General features: G+C 41.3%; 1 protein-coding gene across 2 annotated transcripts in view; it reads left to right on the top strand.

The window, feature by feature from the left end:
• Positions 1-439: 439 nt before the first annotated feature.
• Atl3 (atlastin GTPase 3) overlaps positions 440-19,975 on the top strand; it is a 43,574-nt gene continuing 24,038 nt past the window's right edge. The window contains exons 1-3 of one of the 2 annotated variants that reach the window (XM_028770952.1): positions 440-739; positions 13,200-13,414; positions 13,631-13,774. In XM_028770952.1, coding sequence (XP_028626785.1) covers positions 709-739; positions 13,200-13,414; positions 13,631-13,774 — 390 coding nt within the window. In that variant the 5' untranslated portion in view covers positions 440-708. Of the gene's footprint in view, positions 740-895; positions 1,006-13,199; positions 13,415-13,630; positions 13,775-19,975 lie in introns of those variants that run through there. The other variant, XM_028770951.1, reaches the window with a different exon arrangement.

The raw sequence follows: 19,975 nt of genomic DNA, 5'->3' as shown, positions 1-19,975 counted from the left end.
TATGTTAAGTATGAATAAAAGCATTCCCCAACAACTTCCTTTTGTAAAGTAACTTTGAAACAAGGTCCTATAAGTCTAAATTCACAAAAGGTGGGTCATGGCTAAGACTAGAGAAACTCTAGCAGAGGTGGCGATTAAAAAAAAAAAAAAGATTTTTTTTTTTTTTGAGACAGACTCACTATAGTTCAGGAAGGTATCGAACACCTGATCCTCCTTCCCTGGTCTCCAGTAATGAGATTATCAGCGTGCCACTCGGAAACTGATTTAGTAAGGTCTTACTTTAGCATTTAGTAAGACTTGGTCATATCAGAGACTAGGGTGACGATGATGATAATGAAGTCACGATGGTCTGTCCTTGTGAAGTCAAAGTCATCAAAGCGTTTACGTTATCACGTCATTCTTTCAGACTACCACCTGTAGTCCTGGCCAGCGAGGAACACCAGAGCCCAACCCACGGGCCGGGTGGGGGGCTCCCGGCGGGAACCGGGTGGCCAAAGCCCGGCCCTGGTCTCCACGTTAAGCGCCGGGCAAGATCTCCCGAGAGCCCTCCTCATTTTCTCCCTTTGCAAGGCCTAATGGGAGTTGTAGTTCAGCCGTAGGAAGACCTGCTCGGCCCAGACCCTTTCTTCGTTTCGTCTACGCCCCGAATGAGGGCGAAGACTCGGGATCGCGGGGCCGGGCCCAGAGAACGCCGAACTACAATTCCCTATGGACCCGAGATTCCAGTACGCAATCACAGGTACCCGAGGCAAGATCCGCTCCGGCGCACGCGCACCGAACGGTGGCGGGACTCGGCCGCGTGCGCTTTCCCGCCCTCGTCACGCCCTGCGCCGTCGGTAGGGCTGTCTTATAAGCTGTAGGCTTTCTCTGCGCGCTCCGCCTGTTTCCCTCCTTCAGGACAGCCTCAGCCCGCTCCTGGCTTCTGTGCCTCTGCTACTTCTGCTGAAGGAGGAGGCTCCATGTTGTCCCCTCAGCGAACTGCAGCGGTGGCATCGAGAGGAGCAGGTGAGGCGTCCAATTTGCCCCGGACCGCTCCGTGGTTACCCACGCCACCTTCCAGTGCTTCGGCTCCGAGGTGACAAGCCGCCCCTGCCGCCGCCTTTTTTGGTGTGGCGACGGGAGGGCGCACCGCTGGGTGCCTCGGCTCCGCATTCAGGGCCGGGGCTCCTGGAGCTGGGAAGGTTCTCAGTCTCAGCCCGGAGCCCGCGGCCTCCTGCGGCCTGGTGGTCTGGCCGGTCGAGCTCCGCCCTGTGTTGGGCAGGGCGTGCCGGGCGGCGGCGCGCTCCGGGTCGGGAAGCGAGACTGGCTGTGTTAACGGGCCGGGATCGGCGGAAAGGCTTTATTGTTGAGCCTTAAAGTGCTGGAATGCTGCGGTGCAGCCTTGGAGTTGAAACGTTTTATTTTAATCGGAAAGACCTTGAGTTACTGACAAATATTAGTAAAGTTCATTTTCCACACGCGCGTATCTCCATGTTAGGAGATAAAAGAAGTGGCCTAAATTTGGTTTTGTTTTGCAAGATTTTTTTTTTTTTTTAAATTTAAAGTAGGTTTGGTTCCTTTGGCTTTCCCGGAGACAAAATGAGGTAGTGAAAGTACTAAATGAAAGCCAAATAGTACCACCATAAATTCATGGATGGGATTTCGCCTGTCATTTTGCCTGGCACTATGCTTGTTTAATGGATATGGCCCTGAAATGATTGCAAGTTTCAGTTGCGAAATCTAAAGGAAAAAAAGAGTCAACAGTAGTGTTTGAAGAATTTTTTTTTTTTTTTTTTAGCAAATCCCAGTTTTCAAATTTGAGTATGAAGTGGAATGTTTTGTGAAAGTTGAAGAAAAAAAACCTAACAGACTACAACGGCTTGGTTCTAAGTTTTGTTTTGGAGAAGTGGAGTTAAGTAAAATCTACACATAGACTTGTAATCTGTGTCAGTATTCAGCTTACATACAAACTGGATCCTCAAATGAGGTTGTTTTGCTTTTTATGGAAGCCAGCTTGTATTCTAGAAATTCCTGTGCAGCTTTAACATGAGTGAGGGAATGTATGGTTAAAAAAAATATTCACATAGTGAAGCATATTAGGCCAGTACCAACATATTGTTTTATTTGCAATGGTTTACTGTCTCTTGCAATAGTTATAACCATAAGAAAAGCAGTTCGGGGTGGATGCACACCTTTAATCCCAGCACTTGGGAGGAAGAGTCAGGCAAATCTCTGAGTCCAAAGAGAGCCTGGTCTACAGAGCGAATTCCAGGACAGCCAAGGCTACACAGAAAAATCATGTCTGGGGTTGGAACAAAATGAACCAAACCAAATAACAAAGCAAGACAAATCTCCTCCCCCCCAAAAACCAAACAAACAGAAAAACAACAAAAAACAAAGAGGGAGATGCGATTGTATGCCAGAGTAATTTTCTATAGTGTTTAGTCAAGACTGGTTTGTTTTGTGGTGCTAGGGATTGAACTCAGTTTTGTGCTTTTACAGAGCTTAACCATAATCCCTAGAGCTAGTTCCTATAGCTCCTCACAATGGTGTTTAAAAAAATTGTTTTTTGAGTGGGCATGATGATGCCTGCCTTTAATAGTCATGGCCCTTGAGGGGTAGAGGCAGTCAGGATCATAGTTTAACTACATGGTGAATTTGAAGTTCACCCTGGTTTACATGAGACCCTTTCTCAAATTCCTACCCCCCCAAAAAAATAAGAAAGAAAAAAGAAAAAATTGGTTTATAAATAAAAGTTATAATCACTAATTAAAAGAATAGAGTGGGGCTTCATGATTTAGCACTCTGGAGGCTGAAGTAGGAAGATGTCTAGCTGGAGGTTTTGTTCCAGTAAACCAAACAAAAACCCTAAAGTGAGTAATAGAGAATCATATGAAAGAGAAATATAAGGTTCACCCCTGCCTGTCCTGTGAACAGCGTAGATGAACCTGTTTGAAAATTGGTACAGAATTTACCTATGATGGGCTAAGCCCAATGGCTCAGCAGATGAAAACATTTTTTTACCATTCAAGCTTAACAACCAAAATTTGATTCCTGGGACCCACATCAAGGAGAAAACTGATTCCTACATGTTCTTCTCTTGACTTCCACATGTACGCTGTACATGTGAACACACATTAAATAAATAAACAAATGTAATATAAAATTTTAGCCGTAATGACCAGCATGCCTGTTAATCTTTGACCTGTTTTTTTTTTTCCTTTGAGACAGGCCTCTTCTGTGGCCTAGGCTGGCCTCCAGTTGAGGCTGACCTTAGGCTTCTGATCTGCTTCTACCTTTGAAGTGATGTGATTGCAGATGTGCACTCATTGCACCAGATGCTGTTAAAACTTCCCTGTGGTCTTGTGTTTCATGTTAAGAAGTGTTAAAGTAAAACAATGGCATTTTAAAATTCAAATTTTAAAACATTTTTCTGGGTTGTCTGTCAGACTCTAAGGCCATATTTAATGTTTAGGGAAAATAGTAAGGGGTGAAGGGATAACGTAGTTTAAGACAAACCTCAGTTGTTTTAGAGCTGTGGTTATGTATTACCTAGGGACTTAAAGCCTGCATATGCTTGGGTTAAACTTGTTGGATCTTGAGGAGTATAATGATGTATGTCTTTAATCCCAGCACTTGAGGGGCAGAGGCAGGTAGATCTCTCTGAGTTCAAGGTCAGCCTGGACTACTTGGTGAGTAGGACAGTTAGAGCTACACAGTGAGACCCTGTCTGGAAAAAACTAAAAAAATGAAAACTAGATCTCACAGTGTAGCCATTGTTGGTCTGGAACTTTTTTTGTCCATGAGGCTCATCTTGAACTCATAGAAAGAAAATCCTCATTTTGCATATTTATAATCAGATTTCTCCAATGGTAGTTGTATACATTTGAATAATTTATTTGACAGGAAATAGGCATTTGTTAGCTGTTAGTATTTCTGTTGAAATTTTGTTGCTTTTTACAAATTAAAAGTCTTTATTTGAATTTCTTTTGCTAGAACAGCTAAAAGTATATTATAAAGTAAGCAAAGGATTGCAGTAAGGGCATGGTTATCTTGAAATGATAAATCTAAGCTGAGTAAATATATTTTTTTTAAGATTTATTTATTTTATGTATGTGAGTACACTGTAGCTGTCTTCATACACACCAGAAGAGGGCACCGGATCTCATTACAGGTGGTTGTGAGCCACCATGTGGTTGCTGGGAATTGAACTCAGGACCTTTGGAAGAGTAGTCAGTGCTCTTAACCACTGAGCCATCTCTCCAGCCCCAGCTGAGTAAATATTGCCAGTTAAAATATTCTTGTTTTTAAGCACCTTCCATGTAAAAAAGCCTTTCTTTAAGCTCAGTGTGGTGGCTCACATTTGTAATCCCAGTATTTGGGAGGTGAGACAAAATTGCCATGGATTTGAGGCCAGGCTAGACTACTACATGGTGAGTTCCAGGACAGCTTGAGCTACAGAATTGAGACCCTGTCTCAAAAAACAAAAGGTAAACCAAAACAACAGCAAAGAAACCAAACCAGACTAAGAAACAAGAAGAGACTAAAATAAAACACAAAAGGTTTATTTAACTGTAATTTGACTTAAGTAAAACCTCCAGATTAGTTAGATTTCCTGTGTTTTGGAAAGAGGCAAGTATAACTAGTTCCAGGCCAGACAGTACTACCCAGAGAAACCCTGTCTTGGAAAAAACAACAACAACAACAACAAAAATTCAAAAAGAAATTTGTCCTCCACCCCCACCTCCTGGGACTGGAGAGATGATGGCTCAGTAGGTTAGAGGGTTTACTGCTGTTGTAGAGGATACATTTGGCTCCCAGCACCATAGCTCAGTCCGTACCTTCTGCTGCAAGTGATCAATTATTACCTTCTGGCCTCCTTGGGCTCCTGCATGCATATGCTGCTCATAAATTCTGGAGAGTATACATATATATGCATATATTCATGAAAAAAATTATAGCTATGCAGTAGTGGCACACACATTTAATCCCAGCGCTTGGGAGGCACAGACAGGCATATCTCTCTGAGGCCAGCCTGGTCTACAGAGCAAGTTCTAAGACAGACAGGATTACACAGAAAAAACTGCCTTGAATAGCACTCCCTCCCCACACCAAAAAAAATCTTCAGATTTTTTTTCTCTTGCTTCTAAAAGGCTGAATAGTTTTTATTTTTGTTTTAAGATGAATGACTTCCTGTGTTGCCTAGGCTGTCTTTGAACTCTGGATTTAAGTGATCCCCATCTTGAATAGCTGTGACTGCCGGTATATACCATCTCACCTAACTTTTGATTTAAGTTTTAGATTCAGCTCTGTCTTTGTAGTTTCTGAATCTTTTTTAGTTAAAAATTCATTATTATCATCATGTGTGTGTGTTCATGATGGATGTGTGTGGGTGATTCTGCATGGCCTGTGTGTGGAGGTCAGAGAACAAGTTAGTATATTCACGTCTCTACTTCTGGGTTCCAGTGATGGAATTCAGGTCAGCAAACTTTCAAGGCAGCACCTCCATTTGCTGAGCCCTCTTGGCTGCCCAGTTTCTGAGTCCTAAATACTAGTCATACTTTATTGTTGAAAACCCAAAACATATTAGATGTTTCTGTCAGCAGATAAAATAGTTTTGTTTTGCATCTTGTGCTAAAGCACAGAGATTGTCTATAGTAAATGAATTGGAAAAAAGTTTCCTCCTAAATGCTTTAATTAGAATATACTTTTCCCCCAATGTTCTGGTTGGTTGGGTTTGAGTAGCTTCATGGGAACAAGCTTTTCTGTGTATCTCCTGGCACATTTACTGCCTCAAGGTAAAGTGCAACATAGAAGCCGGAGAGAACAACATGCTGCTGTTAGAGGGCTTCTTAGCATACTTCCCTCGGCTGTGATGTTTTCTCTGGCTTTGTGAATCAGGAGCTTTAAGGACTGCCAGCAAACGCAAGGCATGGAAGTGGTATGCCTCTTTTTGGGTGTGTTGCTCTTGCTCCTTAGAGAATATGTTATTTCAGAAGGGGACTGGAAACCTCAGGTCATAATTCCACCATGAGTCATATAGTCTACTCAGTAAAATGTTTGCATAACTTTGGTTCTTGTGCTTTTATTCATACTCTGGACAGAGAGGATGAGTACTGAGGATGGTTCTGGCACAGTAGTTCTTTTTTATTTTCTTTACGTTTTTTTTTTCCTGTTAAGTTTTTTAAAGAGTTATTTTATGTGTATGAGTGTTTTGCCTGCATGTATGTGTCTGCACCCTGTGCATGCTTGGTGCCTGCAGAGGTCAGAAGAAGGCATCATATACCCTGGAAATGGAGTTATGGACAGTTGTGAACTGCTCTGTGGGTGTTGGGAGCCAAATCCCAGGTCCTACAAGAGCAACAACTGTCTTAACTACTGAGCCATCTTTCCAGCTCCTCAGTGGTACTTAACAGAAGATGATTTTTGCGCCTCTGTGTCTTTTTAAAATGTCTGTAGGTGTTTTTGGATGTCAATATTGATACCACTAGTATGTAGTAGGTACAGACTAGGAATGCTGCTAAATATCAAGTAGTCCTTAGGATCCCCTCTCTCCACAAAGGGTTTTCTGGCCACTAGTTGTCAGTATTGCCAAAATTGCCAGACTTGATCCTATACTGTTTAATTAATTCATTAAATTAATTTTTTGAAGTAGCAATGATAACTGCTTTCAGTTAGCCATTTTCATTGAATACATCACTATTCAGATGGCATTCTTAAATATTTGAGAACCACTTAAACTTACTCCTGGGGCTGGGCGTGTGCCACAGTTGGTAGAATACTTGCGTAGCATGCACTGAGCCATGATTTGTATTCCAGAACCCCCATGAAACCGGGCAATGATCCCAATATTCAGGAAGTGAATTCAGGGGGATCAGAAATTCACAGTTATTCTAGCAAGTTCAAGGACACCCTAGGCTACAGGATATCCTATCTCAGACAGATAGACCGAAAACCTTACTGGTTGTATCTGTGTATTTGTGGTGCTTGAGATCAAATCGAGAGCCCCGTGAATGTTAAACAAGTAGTCTACCACTGAGCTATACCCTTAGTCCTCCTAATAATGTTCTTATAGTTGAACTTGAAATAGAATAGGTTTTATGTATTCTTTTGTAAGATTGAAAAGGCTAACCATGATTAGTAGCCACCCTATGCTGTGCTTTTTAACCTATGCCAAACTTTTTTTTTCTTTCCCCTTTGGCAGGGGAGACAAGGTTTCTTTGTTGTGTACCTCTGGCCTTGAACTCACAGAGATTAACCTGGGATCAGAGGATCCTATGCCTGATTGTTTTTGTTGGTTTGGTATTAAATCTAGGGCCTAGTTTATCCTAAACATGTGCTACAATACTGAGCTCCAGTCCCAGGCTTCCAAGCTCCCTTTACCCCATTTTGAGACAGGATCTTACTATGTAGCCTTGACTGGCCTGGAACTTGCTGTGTAGACCATGCTGGCCTCAGAAATCCTGCCCTTCTGCTTTCCAAGTGCTGGGATTAAAGTTGAGAACCATCATTCCTAGCTTTGTTTTTAAGGCTTGTAATGTAGGAATCAGTGCTGTAATATCCATGTCTAGAAAATTTTCTAATTTACCTGTTAGTCTTTTAACTTCATTTTTCATCCAGTGTGAGTCATTTTAGTGTGGAAACTATATGGAATGTGCTTTGCTAGAGTGATTGTTTGAATTGGCCTATTAAACCTTTTGGTTAGTGTGGATTAGATGTATTGTGCCAAGAGTAAAAGATAAGTCAGGCTAGCCTGAACTACAGTGTGTGACCCTGTCTCTGAAAACAACTCCAAATGAAAAACACAACAGAAAACCAAAAAAGTAGCAGTTAGATTTTAGAGCTAAACAAATAGTTTCTGCCTGACTTTGTAGTACAAATGGAGATGTTGAACTGAAATGGTTTTTTTTTCAGTGCAGCACCAGGGTCAGAACTCTTGTGTTGCTATGAGGCTTTTCTTCCCTGCACACAGCCTTATTACAGTGAGGACCTTTGCTTTTAATCCTGGCACTGCATTGCTAGCTAGCACTCTGGAGGCTGAAGCAAGAAGATTGAGAATTTGAGGTGATCCTGGGCAAGATCCTGTCTAAAAACAAAAAGCTCAGATAAAAATGCCCCCAAATAACCGTTGCTAAGGCAGTAACTTCAGATGTAGAAGAGGGAAATGATGATAAGAGTTAGTAATAGATTGCATGCAGGGAGATAAGGCTGGGAAAATGCAGAGGACTTGAGAGAGATGGAGTAATTGAGAGGAACCATTTTGAAATACTAAGGGTAGACTTGTAAAATGTTACCACTGGGGAGTTTTGAAAGGAGACTGGAGATAAACCAGTCAGATCACACAGGCTGAGTGGTAGAATTGGAATAAAGACTTACCTCCTGACTCTTCAGGTAAGTGTGTTTGCACATATCCCTCCTGCTAGAATGAGTGGAACATTTAGTGACTCTGTACTTAGGGCCTTTGAACATGTCACTTCAGAGGTTAGATAGAAGTTAGGAGGAGAGTTAGAGCATCAAAATACAGGGTAGAAAAAGAAAGGAAAATGGTAAATACTGAGCATAGAGTTAAAATTATAAAATAAAGAGCCATCGAAACTGGCCATAGTGGTTATGCCTGTAACCCTACCTAGCACTTGGGAAGTAGAGGAACTCCTGATTAGGAGTTCAAGTTAAGCCTTGGCTACATTTTGATTTTGAGACCCTCTGTTTCTCCCAAAAAGCTCCGTGAGAGAGTAAGAACTACAGGAGATTACAGAAGAGCATTGGTGTAAATCAGCCACTGAGGGTGAAGAAAGAAAAGAACTTCTGCAGGGAGATGCCAAAGGGCATGCTAAGATTTGTCCTGAATAGAGGTTTTAAGTTGCTATTCCTCCCCCCCCTCACCCCCCTGCAAGAGAGGAGGGAGAGACAGGGTCTCTGTGTAGCCTAGGTCTGCTTCCTCAAATTTTCAATCCTCCCTAGTTCTAAGATTGCCAGGTTATAGATCCTAGTCTGGTTGCTAAATTTATTTGTGAAGGTTGTTTGTTTGTTTGGGAGGGGGGATAGAGTCTCATGTAGTCCGGACTATATTTTGTTTCCCTATGTTTCTGAAGCTGGCCTAAAAAGCTTGATTCTCTTGACTCTGCCTTTTGAGTGAGGGATTGCAGGCATGTGCAACTAGTCTCTACCTGATTTCTCTTAATTATAGTCAGATAATATTGTAACAAATGAAGTAATAGTATCTGCACATCTCAGTGGAAATAGGAATATGGGAAGGGAAACTATTTATTGAACACCTAATTTATGATTTATGTCAGATGCTATGCTTTAGCCTTTAGATTTTTTTTTTTTTTGAAATAGCTTCTCTGTGTATAGGCCATCCTAGACTTGAACAGATAATATAGCAAGCATAGCATAGTTTGGGTTGGAATCAACCGTTCGTTGTTCTTACTCTTCCCTCTTCTTGCAGCTGGATATAAATGGAGGCTGGGGCTGGAGGGATGGGTCAGTGGTTAAGAGCACTGACTGCTCTTCTGGAAGTCCTGAGTTCAATTCCCAGCAGCCACATGGTGACTCACAGCCATCCATAATGGGATCCAATGCCCTCTTCTGGTGTGTCTGAAGACAGCTACAATGTGCTCATAATAAATAAATAAATAAATAAATAAATAAATAAATAAATATTACAAAATGGAGGCTGAAGTGATTGTTTTCTAGAGTTACATTGAGACAGAGTCATAGGTGTTGATTATGTCAGTTTTTATTGTCTGCTGTTTGTGGGCATTGTTCTGGGAACTTGGAGGACATAGCATTGAACAAAAGACAAAAAAAATCCTACCCTCATAGAACTTATGTTTTAGAGTAGAGAAAGCCAAAATTCAGGCCTTGTCCTGATACTAGAGCTTATTTTTTATTCATTTTATCATACTATTTAAGAGGATAGGTTAGATAGCTTCCAGGTAAAAATGCTTGCTGTTGAGCCTGTCATCCTGTGTTCAACCCCTGAGACCTACATGGTAGAAATTTTTCTCTTATGTCTATATATGTAACTAGACACCAGTACAAGCATACACACACACAGACGCACACAATAGGATAAAAATGAAAACTAAGTACTCAAAGGATGGAGTGGGTGATCCAGACCAGGGTAGTTGAATATTGAAGTCTAGATCAAGAGCAAGAAGCATTTCAGGCCTTGGGAATAAGTAGTTGCATAGGTCATCTACTTGAAATTGTGGCGTTAAGACAGGACAAGATAAGACTTGAGCCCTAGCTCTCTCCCTGTACCATTGAGAATGAATTTTACAAGCAGGATGAGAACAGTCAGGGTAGTATGGGGAATAGTGAAAGTACTTACAGGATGGAAACTTAGCTTTGAGCTATCAGTTCATAAGTTGTTTTATTTTGTATTTTTGTGTTGCTAGGGGTAGAACACAGGGCTTTATGCATAGGCAGGCCTCTTCCACTGAGGTGCATCCATATACTTTGTAATTTTGATAGCTTTTAATGTGGCTGTCTTCATGGTGTATTTAGTATTTATATTTTAGTTTTTTGAGACAGGGTTTCTCAGGACAGTTCTGGCTATCCTGGAACTCCTTCTGTAGACCAGGCTGGCCTCAAACTCAGAGATCTGATTACCTTTGCTTCCTGAGTGCTGGGATTAAAAGCATGCACTACCATTGCCTGGCTATGATAAATACTTAATATGTAAAGAAGTATAAGAGTTCAGCCCCGCTGGGTGGTGGCGCACGCCTTTAATCCCAGCACGTGGGAGGCAGAGGCAGGCGGATTTCTGAGTTCCAGGCCAGCCTGGTCTAACGAGTGAGTTCCAGGACAGTCAGGACTACACAGAGAAACCCTGTCTCAAAAAAACCAAAAAAAAAAAAAAAAAAAGAGTTCAGCCCCAAGATAATGACTGCTAGGTGGAAAAGGGAAAGGGCATGCTGGTAAGGAACAGGACTCTTAAGTTTTCATAATTTATTTTTTTTTCCAATGTCCTCTATGAGGGCAAGATTTTTTTCTCTCTCTGTTTAGTACTATATATGCTAAGTTTTCTAGACAAGTATGCACACCACTGCCGAGATAAACCACTAAGGTTTTTTTTTGGGGGGAGGGGTTGGTTTTCGAGGCAGGGTTTCTCTGTGTAGCCCTGGCTGTCCTGGAACTCACTCTGTAGACCAGGCTGGCCTCAAACTCAGAAATCCTCCTGCCTCTGCCTCCCAAGTGCTGGGATTAAAGGCGTGCGCCACCACCGCCCGGCCCACTAAGGTTTTAATTAAGGAATCTTTTTAAAATTAAATTTTACTATTTTTACTTCTTCACTTTACATCCTGCCAGGGCTACACAGTGAGACCGTCTCAAATTTTTTTTTTTTATAAATACATTATATATGTATGAAAATGCCATCAGGAAACCGATTATTATGTATAATGAATATGTGTTAATATATTACATGTGGAAACCACAGGACAGTTTTCAAAATCTGTTCTTTCTATTAAGAGAATGAGTTCCTGTTGTAGAAATTATTTCATCTCAATCGGGGGCTTCTCCCCCACCTTTGATCATTCAGTTCCTGGATAAAGGACACACAGCTTTTATTGTTATAATAAGCCTTAATCAGCACTATAGCTGGGCAGATATCTACCCTATTAGAATCTTTTCCCCATTAGTAACCCCAAATTAAAATTCACCATGTTCCATCTGGGCTGCTCTAAACTTCAATTGGCTAGCCCTCATGGCCATGCTTTTATGACTTAATGAATGGCATTTTCCTTCTCTCTTTCCCCTTCTCGTGGTTCTCCTTAGACCCCAAGCCTGGGACCCCCCCAAGCCCTGCCTATCTCAATTCTTCCCAGCTATAGGCTGTAGGCATCATTATTCACTAATCAGGGCTAACTTGGGGGCAAGGTCACATAGCATCACTTGAGTCTAAGGCATCCTTGGGGGGAGGCTTCCTCGCCTTGGGTGCTAGTATTTAGCATTATAATATATAGCAAAAGACCAAACCTAAACAAGTTCCTGCTTTTCTGTTTGGCCAGGTAGTTCTTGTTTCTGGTGCTATATTGCATAGTCTAGGCTAGCTGGCCCTTGAGCTCCCCAGTAGTTCTGTTTCTGTCTCTATAGAGTGCTGGAATTAATTCTGTTGCATCTGGCTTTTTATGTGAGTTTTGGAGATTGAACTTTGGTCATCATTTGGACTTACAGGACAAGTGCTTTTACCTGCTGATAGATCTCACTAACCCCGAGCATAATGTACTTTCATTGGGTTCACCTCATTACTCCATCCATCTCCCATTGATTCTTTTCTTCTTTCCACTTAGTTCCTCTTCTCCTTTACTGCTTTTATTATTTTTTTTGATCGCTTGAGCTTTATTAGGATTATTTACATAGTCCTGGGTAAAGCATGTGTATAGGAATGTGAGACTTATCACTGAAGAAAATGTCTCTCTGTCTCCCAGTGATCATTAATTGACTATAGATATAACTCAAGGAGAGGTTTGTTCTCATGAGCCCCTCCCCTTAGCTACCGTTATCTGTCTGTTGGTCTTCAGTGGGAGTATCCCTTCATGGGCTTTTTCTCCTATGACAGGGTACCGACAGATCCAGTCTTGTCAGGTCGTTGTACTGGTAACCATAACTACAATGAGATGAAGAGTGTAGTAGTGGGGATACCATGTTCTGAGAAGACAATTCCATGCTCCTTCAGCTCTTAACATTCTTTCTACCTTGTCTTCTGTGATGATCTGTAAATCTTGGCAGGGGAGGCTGAATGAGCATTAAATAGCCCTTTATTCTCAGCACTCTAACAAGTTATAAGTCTGCAGTTTCTGCTCTTACTGGGACCTTTTAATTTTTTTAAAAACAATTATCTCTGTCTCTCTCTCTCTCTCTGTGTGTGTGTGTGTGTGTGTGTATTCTAGCACATCAGCACATACATTCTGTGTGGGAATCAGAGAACGCTTTGGGCATTGGTTCTCTCTTTTCAGAATGTAAGTCCTCGAGATTGAACTCAGATTGTGTGGTTTGACAGCAGGCACCTTTTCCCAATGAGCCATCTTGCAGGCCCCTGGGATATTTTAATTAACAAATATTCTTAGTGTGGATGAAGTTCTAGTAGTACTCCCATATCCTCCTTTTACGGTTATTGTATATGTTATGTGTCTTATGAAAGCTTTTGTTCTCTTTATAGTGTATGTGTGTGTGAAACTTAATTTTTTTTTCTGGTCTTTAAATGAGTATAGGTGATGCCATGGAGAATGGAAAACCTGGTCCAGTGCAGGTTGTTTTGGTTCATAAAGAGCAACATTCCTTTGAGCTAGAAGAGAGAGCCTTGGCCAGCATCCTCCTCCAAGACCATATCCGAGATCTTGATGTGGTGGTAGTATCAGTGGCTGGTGCTTTTCGAAAAGGCAAATCTTTCATTCTGGACTTCATGCTGCGATACTTATATTCTCAGGTAAGGAAGATTTAGTTAACTTCAAAGTAGGAAGTGAGAAAAATAAGCTCACTCATTGTCCTTGATGTATAAAATTACATAAGATTTGGTGAGGAGTCAGGTTATGTGGTATAGTGGTCATGAATTTGCCTAGCATGTTTGAGGCCCTGTGTTTTATTCTCAGTGCCTCTGAAAGTGAAACCAAAGATGTAGCAGAACATCTTACTTCTCTTGTAGAAGGAAGGTGGTCATTCAAATTGGTTGGGTGACCCAGAAGAACCACTGACAGGATTTTCATGGCGAGGAGGCTCTGATCCAGAAACTACTGGGATTCAGATGTGGAGTGAAGTTTTCACTGTGAAGAAGCCATGTGGGAAAAAGGTAAGGATGTTAAAAGAAAGAAAGAAAGAAGGAAAGAGAAAGAAAAGACATAGACATTATAACAGAATAACCAAATGAAAATTTATATTTATTTTGTTTTCTTGAGATCGGATTTTTTTTTTTTTTGTAAGTTTGCCAGGCTGGTTTGGAACTTAGTAGGTACCCTAGGCTGGCCTTGAATCCTGAGAATCCTCCTTCAGCTGCCTGTGTTCTGGGTTCATAGATGTGGGGAGAGGTAATGGAGTCATGTGACGAATTGTGGGAAATTTGACTCTGGAGACTAGCATTAGGGTGCAGATCTGCGTTGATTGCCCAGCATATAAGCTTATATACAGTGTTTGAGCCAATCCCAAGCCCCTAATCCCTGTCCAATCGTATCTCACCACATCATCACTGTCCTCCAATGAAAGCCATGCCTGATGAGGTTACTCTGAAGAAGTGTGGGGTGGGGGAGAGTATCCTCACCTGTTAGGACTTACATGAAGACAAGGGAAGTAGCTTTGCCCTGGCCTCAGTTCTTCTTTGCTGTCTCACTGGTGTTCTGGGAGCAATCTTAGATCTATGCTGTGTGTGGCAGATCAGGACTCTTAGAGGAGTCTTGGAGCCTGTGGTGCCTCGCTCTCCATCCTACTTTTTCCTTCACAAGCTTGACTTCCTCATCCCCCACACATAGGTGCACACTATCTTGCTTGGTTCTAGATGAGAACTTTAATATATGCTGTGTTACTCTAATCAGAAAATAAATGAGATCCTTTTAAGTCCATGATAACTCCTATCTCCTAATGGAATTGCTTTGTTTTCCTGTTGAGTTACTTTGACAGTAGATCCTACAGTGTACTTATTTAGATCCTTTACTAAGTAGAAAGCTTGATGCAGGGAGGAGGTATCAATATATATTTTATTATAAAAATGTTTGCTTTGTAAAACTGACTACTCACTCAAACCTTCCTTCTGTCTTTGAATTCCTTTAGTGGAAAAAAGCACTCTGATGTTAAACAAAAGTGTTGTAAAACAAAAGAAAGCAACTATTAGAGCTGTATTGACTGTTCATACGTCTTAGGTCACAACTTAGAGGCCACCTGGGCTTCTTCTTTTTTTTTTTTTCTTTCGAGACAGGGTTTCTCTGTGTAGCCCTGGCTGTCCTGGAGCTCACTCTGTAGGCCAGGCTGTCCTCGAACTCAGAAATCCGCCTGCCTCTGCCTCCCAAGTGCTGGGATTAAAGGCATGCGCCACCACTGCCCGGTGCACCTGGGCTTCTTAAAATGTACATAAAAGAGCTTGGCATAGTGACTTGTGCCTGTAATCCCAACATTCAACAGGCTGAGGTAGGAAGATTGACACACATTTGAGGCTGGCATGAGCTATAAAGTGTGGGACCCTGTTTCAAAGATGACAATAAAAAAGTGGTTTGGAAATTTACTGTGTTAGTCTGTGACGAGACCATTTCTATCAATGTTGAGCACACATATAGCTTCTGCTCTTCAGAAAGCTTCCAGTAAGTCCTGTTGTTTCCCCTTTAGTCTCATTTTTCTAGATAGGGGACACATGTGATTGTGTGCTTTTGTTCAATTGGATATCATGCTGATGATTCAGGATTTATCCTGTGGAAGTGTCTGATTCCGTGGTTTCTAGTATAAACATAAAGCTGAATAGGTTTCATCACCATCTGACTTACATTTCATGTCCTCAAAAGAGGCCTCTGGTATTGTTAGCAGGCACGTCCCATTTCCATCTTCTCCCAGCTCCTTGTCTCTACTCATTTACTACTGACTGAGCTTCAGGAGGTACAGCCTGGTTGGAGAACCAAGTATGTTTGCACTTCACCGTCCTTTTCCTCCCTTTCTTTCTGTCACCTTCTCCCATTCCCTGCCTTCTTGTCTTTTTTGGTATTGGGGATTGAGTCTAGTGCTGAGTGTATGCTAGGCAAATATTCTACCTCTCAATTACATCTCCCCATGGAGTTGTCTGTTTATATTATACAAGTGAAATGATACTTGTTTTTTGGGTCTGGCCTCCTCCATTCATCCTAATTCTCTTACAGCATTCATTAGTTCTTTACTCCCTTCCATGATTGAACAATAATATTCCATTGTATAAGAATACTATACTTTTTTTTTATTACATCAATTGTGAGTATTTGGACTGTTTATATCTTTAATGTGTTATAAATAATGCTGCCTGTACATGCCTGTAATCTTAGTCCTTGGGAAGCTGAGACATGAGTTTCAGGCTAGCTTGACTTCCTGTCTAAACTAACCTCTTCCCTCAAAATAAACAAAAACCCAGAGCTGGAGAATTAGGTCAGTGGCTCAAGAGCATTTGCTGCTGCTCTTTTAGAGGACCTGGGTCCTCTCAAACACACCCATATACACAAAATACTCATGTTGTGATAATTTTGGAGTTTTGGTTCTTTGAAAACCAGAAATATTGTGGGAATATGGTTTCCTTTTGATACCAGGTGTGGGGATATGGGGCTGCTTTGGCTCTGATTTGCCTCATGCTCTAGCAGAAGCTTAATTTTGCCAGCTGCAGATAGTTTCTGCGATTGTGTGATATTTGGAATTCTGAGGACTTTTCAGAGGGTATGTAAATATTGTTGGGTTGTTGTTGGTCGATGTTTGTTAAGTAGTTATGCCCAAAGAAGAAACAACAACAAGAAATTAGATATCCTGACAGTGAAGATCAAACTTGCCCCAAGGAACTCAACACCCATAATCAGCAGGAAGTAGTCTTGTGATAACATAGTCCCCTTTCCTACCCCAGACTTTATTCAGGGATCCCTTTCTTTTCCACTCCGCCCTTTTTCTCTCTTATCTAGGGTTAAGAAGTTGAAAGGGTAGAAGAGAAAGAGTGGAGAAGGATGGAAGAGAGAAGAACCCACAAAGTAGCCGAATAATAACTACACACTCATTTACACAAAATAATAAAACAAACACATCTAAAAAATTATTAAAAAACACTACCTGCCATAGACATCTATGTACAAGTTTTTCTAAGATGGAAGCTCTCTTGTATATATATATCCATATTTTTGTTTTGTTTTGTTTTGTTTTTTCGAGACAGGGTTTCTCTGTAGCCCTGGCTATCCTGGAACTCACTCTGTAGACCAGGCTGTCCTCGAACTCAGAAATCTGCCTGCCTCTGCCTCCCAAGTGCTGGGATTAAAGGTGTGTGCCACCACTGCCCGGCTATATCCATATTTTTACTTTTCATGTCTGTGACAGATACCTGAGATATACAACTTAAAAGAAGAAGGATTTATTTCAGTCACAGCTTCAGAAATTTCAATCCTTAGCTGTTTATTGCTGAGGTCTAGAGGCTAACCTGTACATGACAGGAAGCGTGATTATGCAGAGTTGACTGTCATGGTGGGAAGCTTGGGGTGGAGCAAATTAGCTCATTTTGCAGTTGACAGGAAGCTAGAGACAGACAGGAGGGGTCAAGGCAAGCATATGCCTCAGAATTATGGCCTGAGCCACCTACTTCCTCGTTCAGTATGAACTCATCAGTGGGTCACCATTGATGAGATTAATACCCTCACAATATTTAGACTCAGCAGCTGAGGAACAAGTCTTCAACAAAAGAACTTCTTGGGGAAAATGCTAAATGTGCTTCTGTATCACATGGCAACTCTGACTAACTTTATTTTTTAAACTAACTTTTTTCCTGTGTTTGGGTGTTAGGCCTGCATGTGTATCTGTGCATTGTGTGCATATAGTCCTACAGAGGCCAGAGCAGGGCATTAAATCCCCTGAACTGGGGTTATGGATGGTTGTGAGCCCTATATGTGGATGCTGGGAATCAAACTCGATTAAATACTGAGCCATCTCAGCAGCCCCTGTGACTGTCTTTATAAATACCAACAAGATGCCTAATACATTCTAAAGATAGCTCTACCAACCTGTATGCATATTGGCAATGTAGGAGGTTCTAGTTTCTAGCTCTTAATACTGTTATTTTCTTTTTCTTTCTTTCCTTTTTCTCGTGAATAAGATTTTATTTTTAAATCAAAGCTGGTCTCCAATTTGATACCTTAGCCTCCCAAGTCCAATATGCTTGACTTACTTGTTCTTTTTATGTGTATTAACTTATTTGATGGCTTGTATATACCTCTGAATAGCCTCCATTCCCTGTTTTGAGACATCTTGGGGTGGAGGGAGTGCATGTGTGTGTCTGTGTATATTTTTGTGTTGGTGCATATGTGTTTATGTGTTCGTGTAGAAGCATGAGGTCAGAGGAGAGCCTCAGCCTTTGGTATCATCCTTAGGAATGTTCTCTTTTTGAGACAGTATCTCATTGGCCTGTTTGGCCAGTGAGCTGCAGGGGTTCTCCTGCCTCTGCCTCTACAGAGTGGGATTACAAGTGTACACCATGAAGTCTAGGATTTTCACATGGGTTGTGGGGACTCAAACTCAGGTCTTCATGCTGTGAGACAAGCCTTTTACTGACTGAGCCATTGCCTCTCTAACTCCATTTTGTGTTTGTGTGTGTGTGTGAGTGTATATTTAATAGCCAATTTAGTAGGTATAAAGTGGTAAGTCATTGTGGTTTTGATTTTCATTTGCATTTTACTAGTGACTAATAGTATTATACATTTTTTTGAATCATTTAGACTTCTTTGAACACTGAGAACTGAAAATATTGAAATGGCAATGGGGACAAAATGGAGCAGTGTTCCCCCTTCCACTTTCAAATGTGCCGCCTTCTACTCCTACCTCTCTTAAAGCTTCCCAGGGATGAGTGATAGTTGGAGAGGCTACCTAGGGGTAGGGACTGAGAGGAGAGGTTGGGCCTGAGATCGGAATGTAAAGTGAATAAATAAATAAATAAATAAATGAAAAATAGAAGAAAGAAAAGGCTTCCCTTTCTTGTAGACCCCTTTCTAGGTTTTGGCCTCTACAATTTACCCATATAAATGATTCATATATTAAAAATTAGAAGCTAGGATCCACATATGAAAGAAAACATGGCGTTTGTCTTTCTGAGTTTGTATCACCTTAGTTAATATACTATTTTTCATTCCCATCTACTTTCTTGGGAATATAATTTTTCTTTATAGCCGAATAATTTTTTTTGTTTACATTTACCATTAAATAAATGTAGGGTGAGTTCATTTTCTTATTGTGAATAGAGAAACAATGAACACAGATGAGCGTACATCTCCGTGGTAGCATATGGAGTCCTTTGGTATGCATATGATGGTATAGTGGGATCATACGGGAATTCTATTTTTAATTTTTAAGCCACTGATTTCTATAGTGACTATTCCAGTTTACATTCTCAATAAATAAATATTTCAGAGCATAATTAAAGATATTAAAAATGAAATGCCTGGTGGATAGTGAGATAAGTGGCTAGCTATGACATTGATATTTTCCTTTGGTGAGATAATTTTATCCTTCTTCACATTGTTCCATGTGCTTGTGGTTTTATAGCATCTCACCAGGTAAGAGCAGATATTCCCTAGTGAAGTGCTCGTACCAAAGCAGGCACCAAATTGCTTTTTCTGATAGAACTGACAAGCAATGTTGGGTGGCTCATGCAAATGTTACTTCCAATTTTTCTTTTTGATTTTTTGAGACAGGGTTTCCTTCTGTAGCCTATCCTGGACTATTGCTTATGTAATCCAGGCTGATCTTGAACATATGACTGTCCTTTTGCCTCAGCCTCTCAAGTGCTGGGACTACAAGATTACTCTGTACTGTAGGGGTAAACTCTTGTGGATTGTATAAAAATATCACCTGTCAGTAAAGAGATGCATATTCTATAGCAAGGCAGGATAGAATAGAAGGTGGGACATCTGACATAGAAGAATTCTGGGAAGGATTTACCACCCAGACTTGGAGGAAGTCAGACATAGGAAACTGAGGAGAGATAGCCAGCCACATGACAGACATAGAGTAGTATAAATGAGTTAATTGAGTTATGAGCTAGTTGGGGAACAAGCCCAGCTTAAGGCCTAGGCATAATTCATAGATAAACAAGCCTCTGTGGCATTACTTGGGGACTGGGGTGGACATAGAAAAGCCCAAATGGTTACAGCGTACTTTTAATTTACTCTTTGCGTGCTCATTCTTTTCATTCTAACCTTTTGTTCTCTCCCTCTCTCTTTTTCCTCCCTCCCTCCCACCCACCCCCCCTCCCCCCCCCCCCCCCCCCCTCTCTTTTTCTCTGCGGGCGCCAGCGGCGGAATGATGTTAG

This window comes from Grammomys surdaster, unplaced genomic scaffold, assembly GCF_004785775.1.
Source record: "Grammomys surdaster isolate TR1022 unplaced genomic scaffold, NIH_TR_1.0 205, whole genome shotgun sequence".
Classification (NCBI taxonomy): domain Eukaryota; kingdom Metazoa; phylum Chordata; class Mammalia; order Rodentia; family Muridae; genus Grammomys; species Grammomys surdaster.
This window is presented reverse-complemented; position numbering and strand designations above follow the sequence as displayed.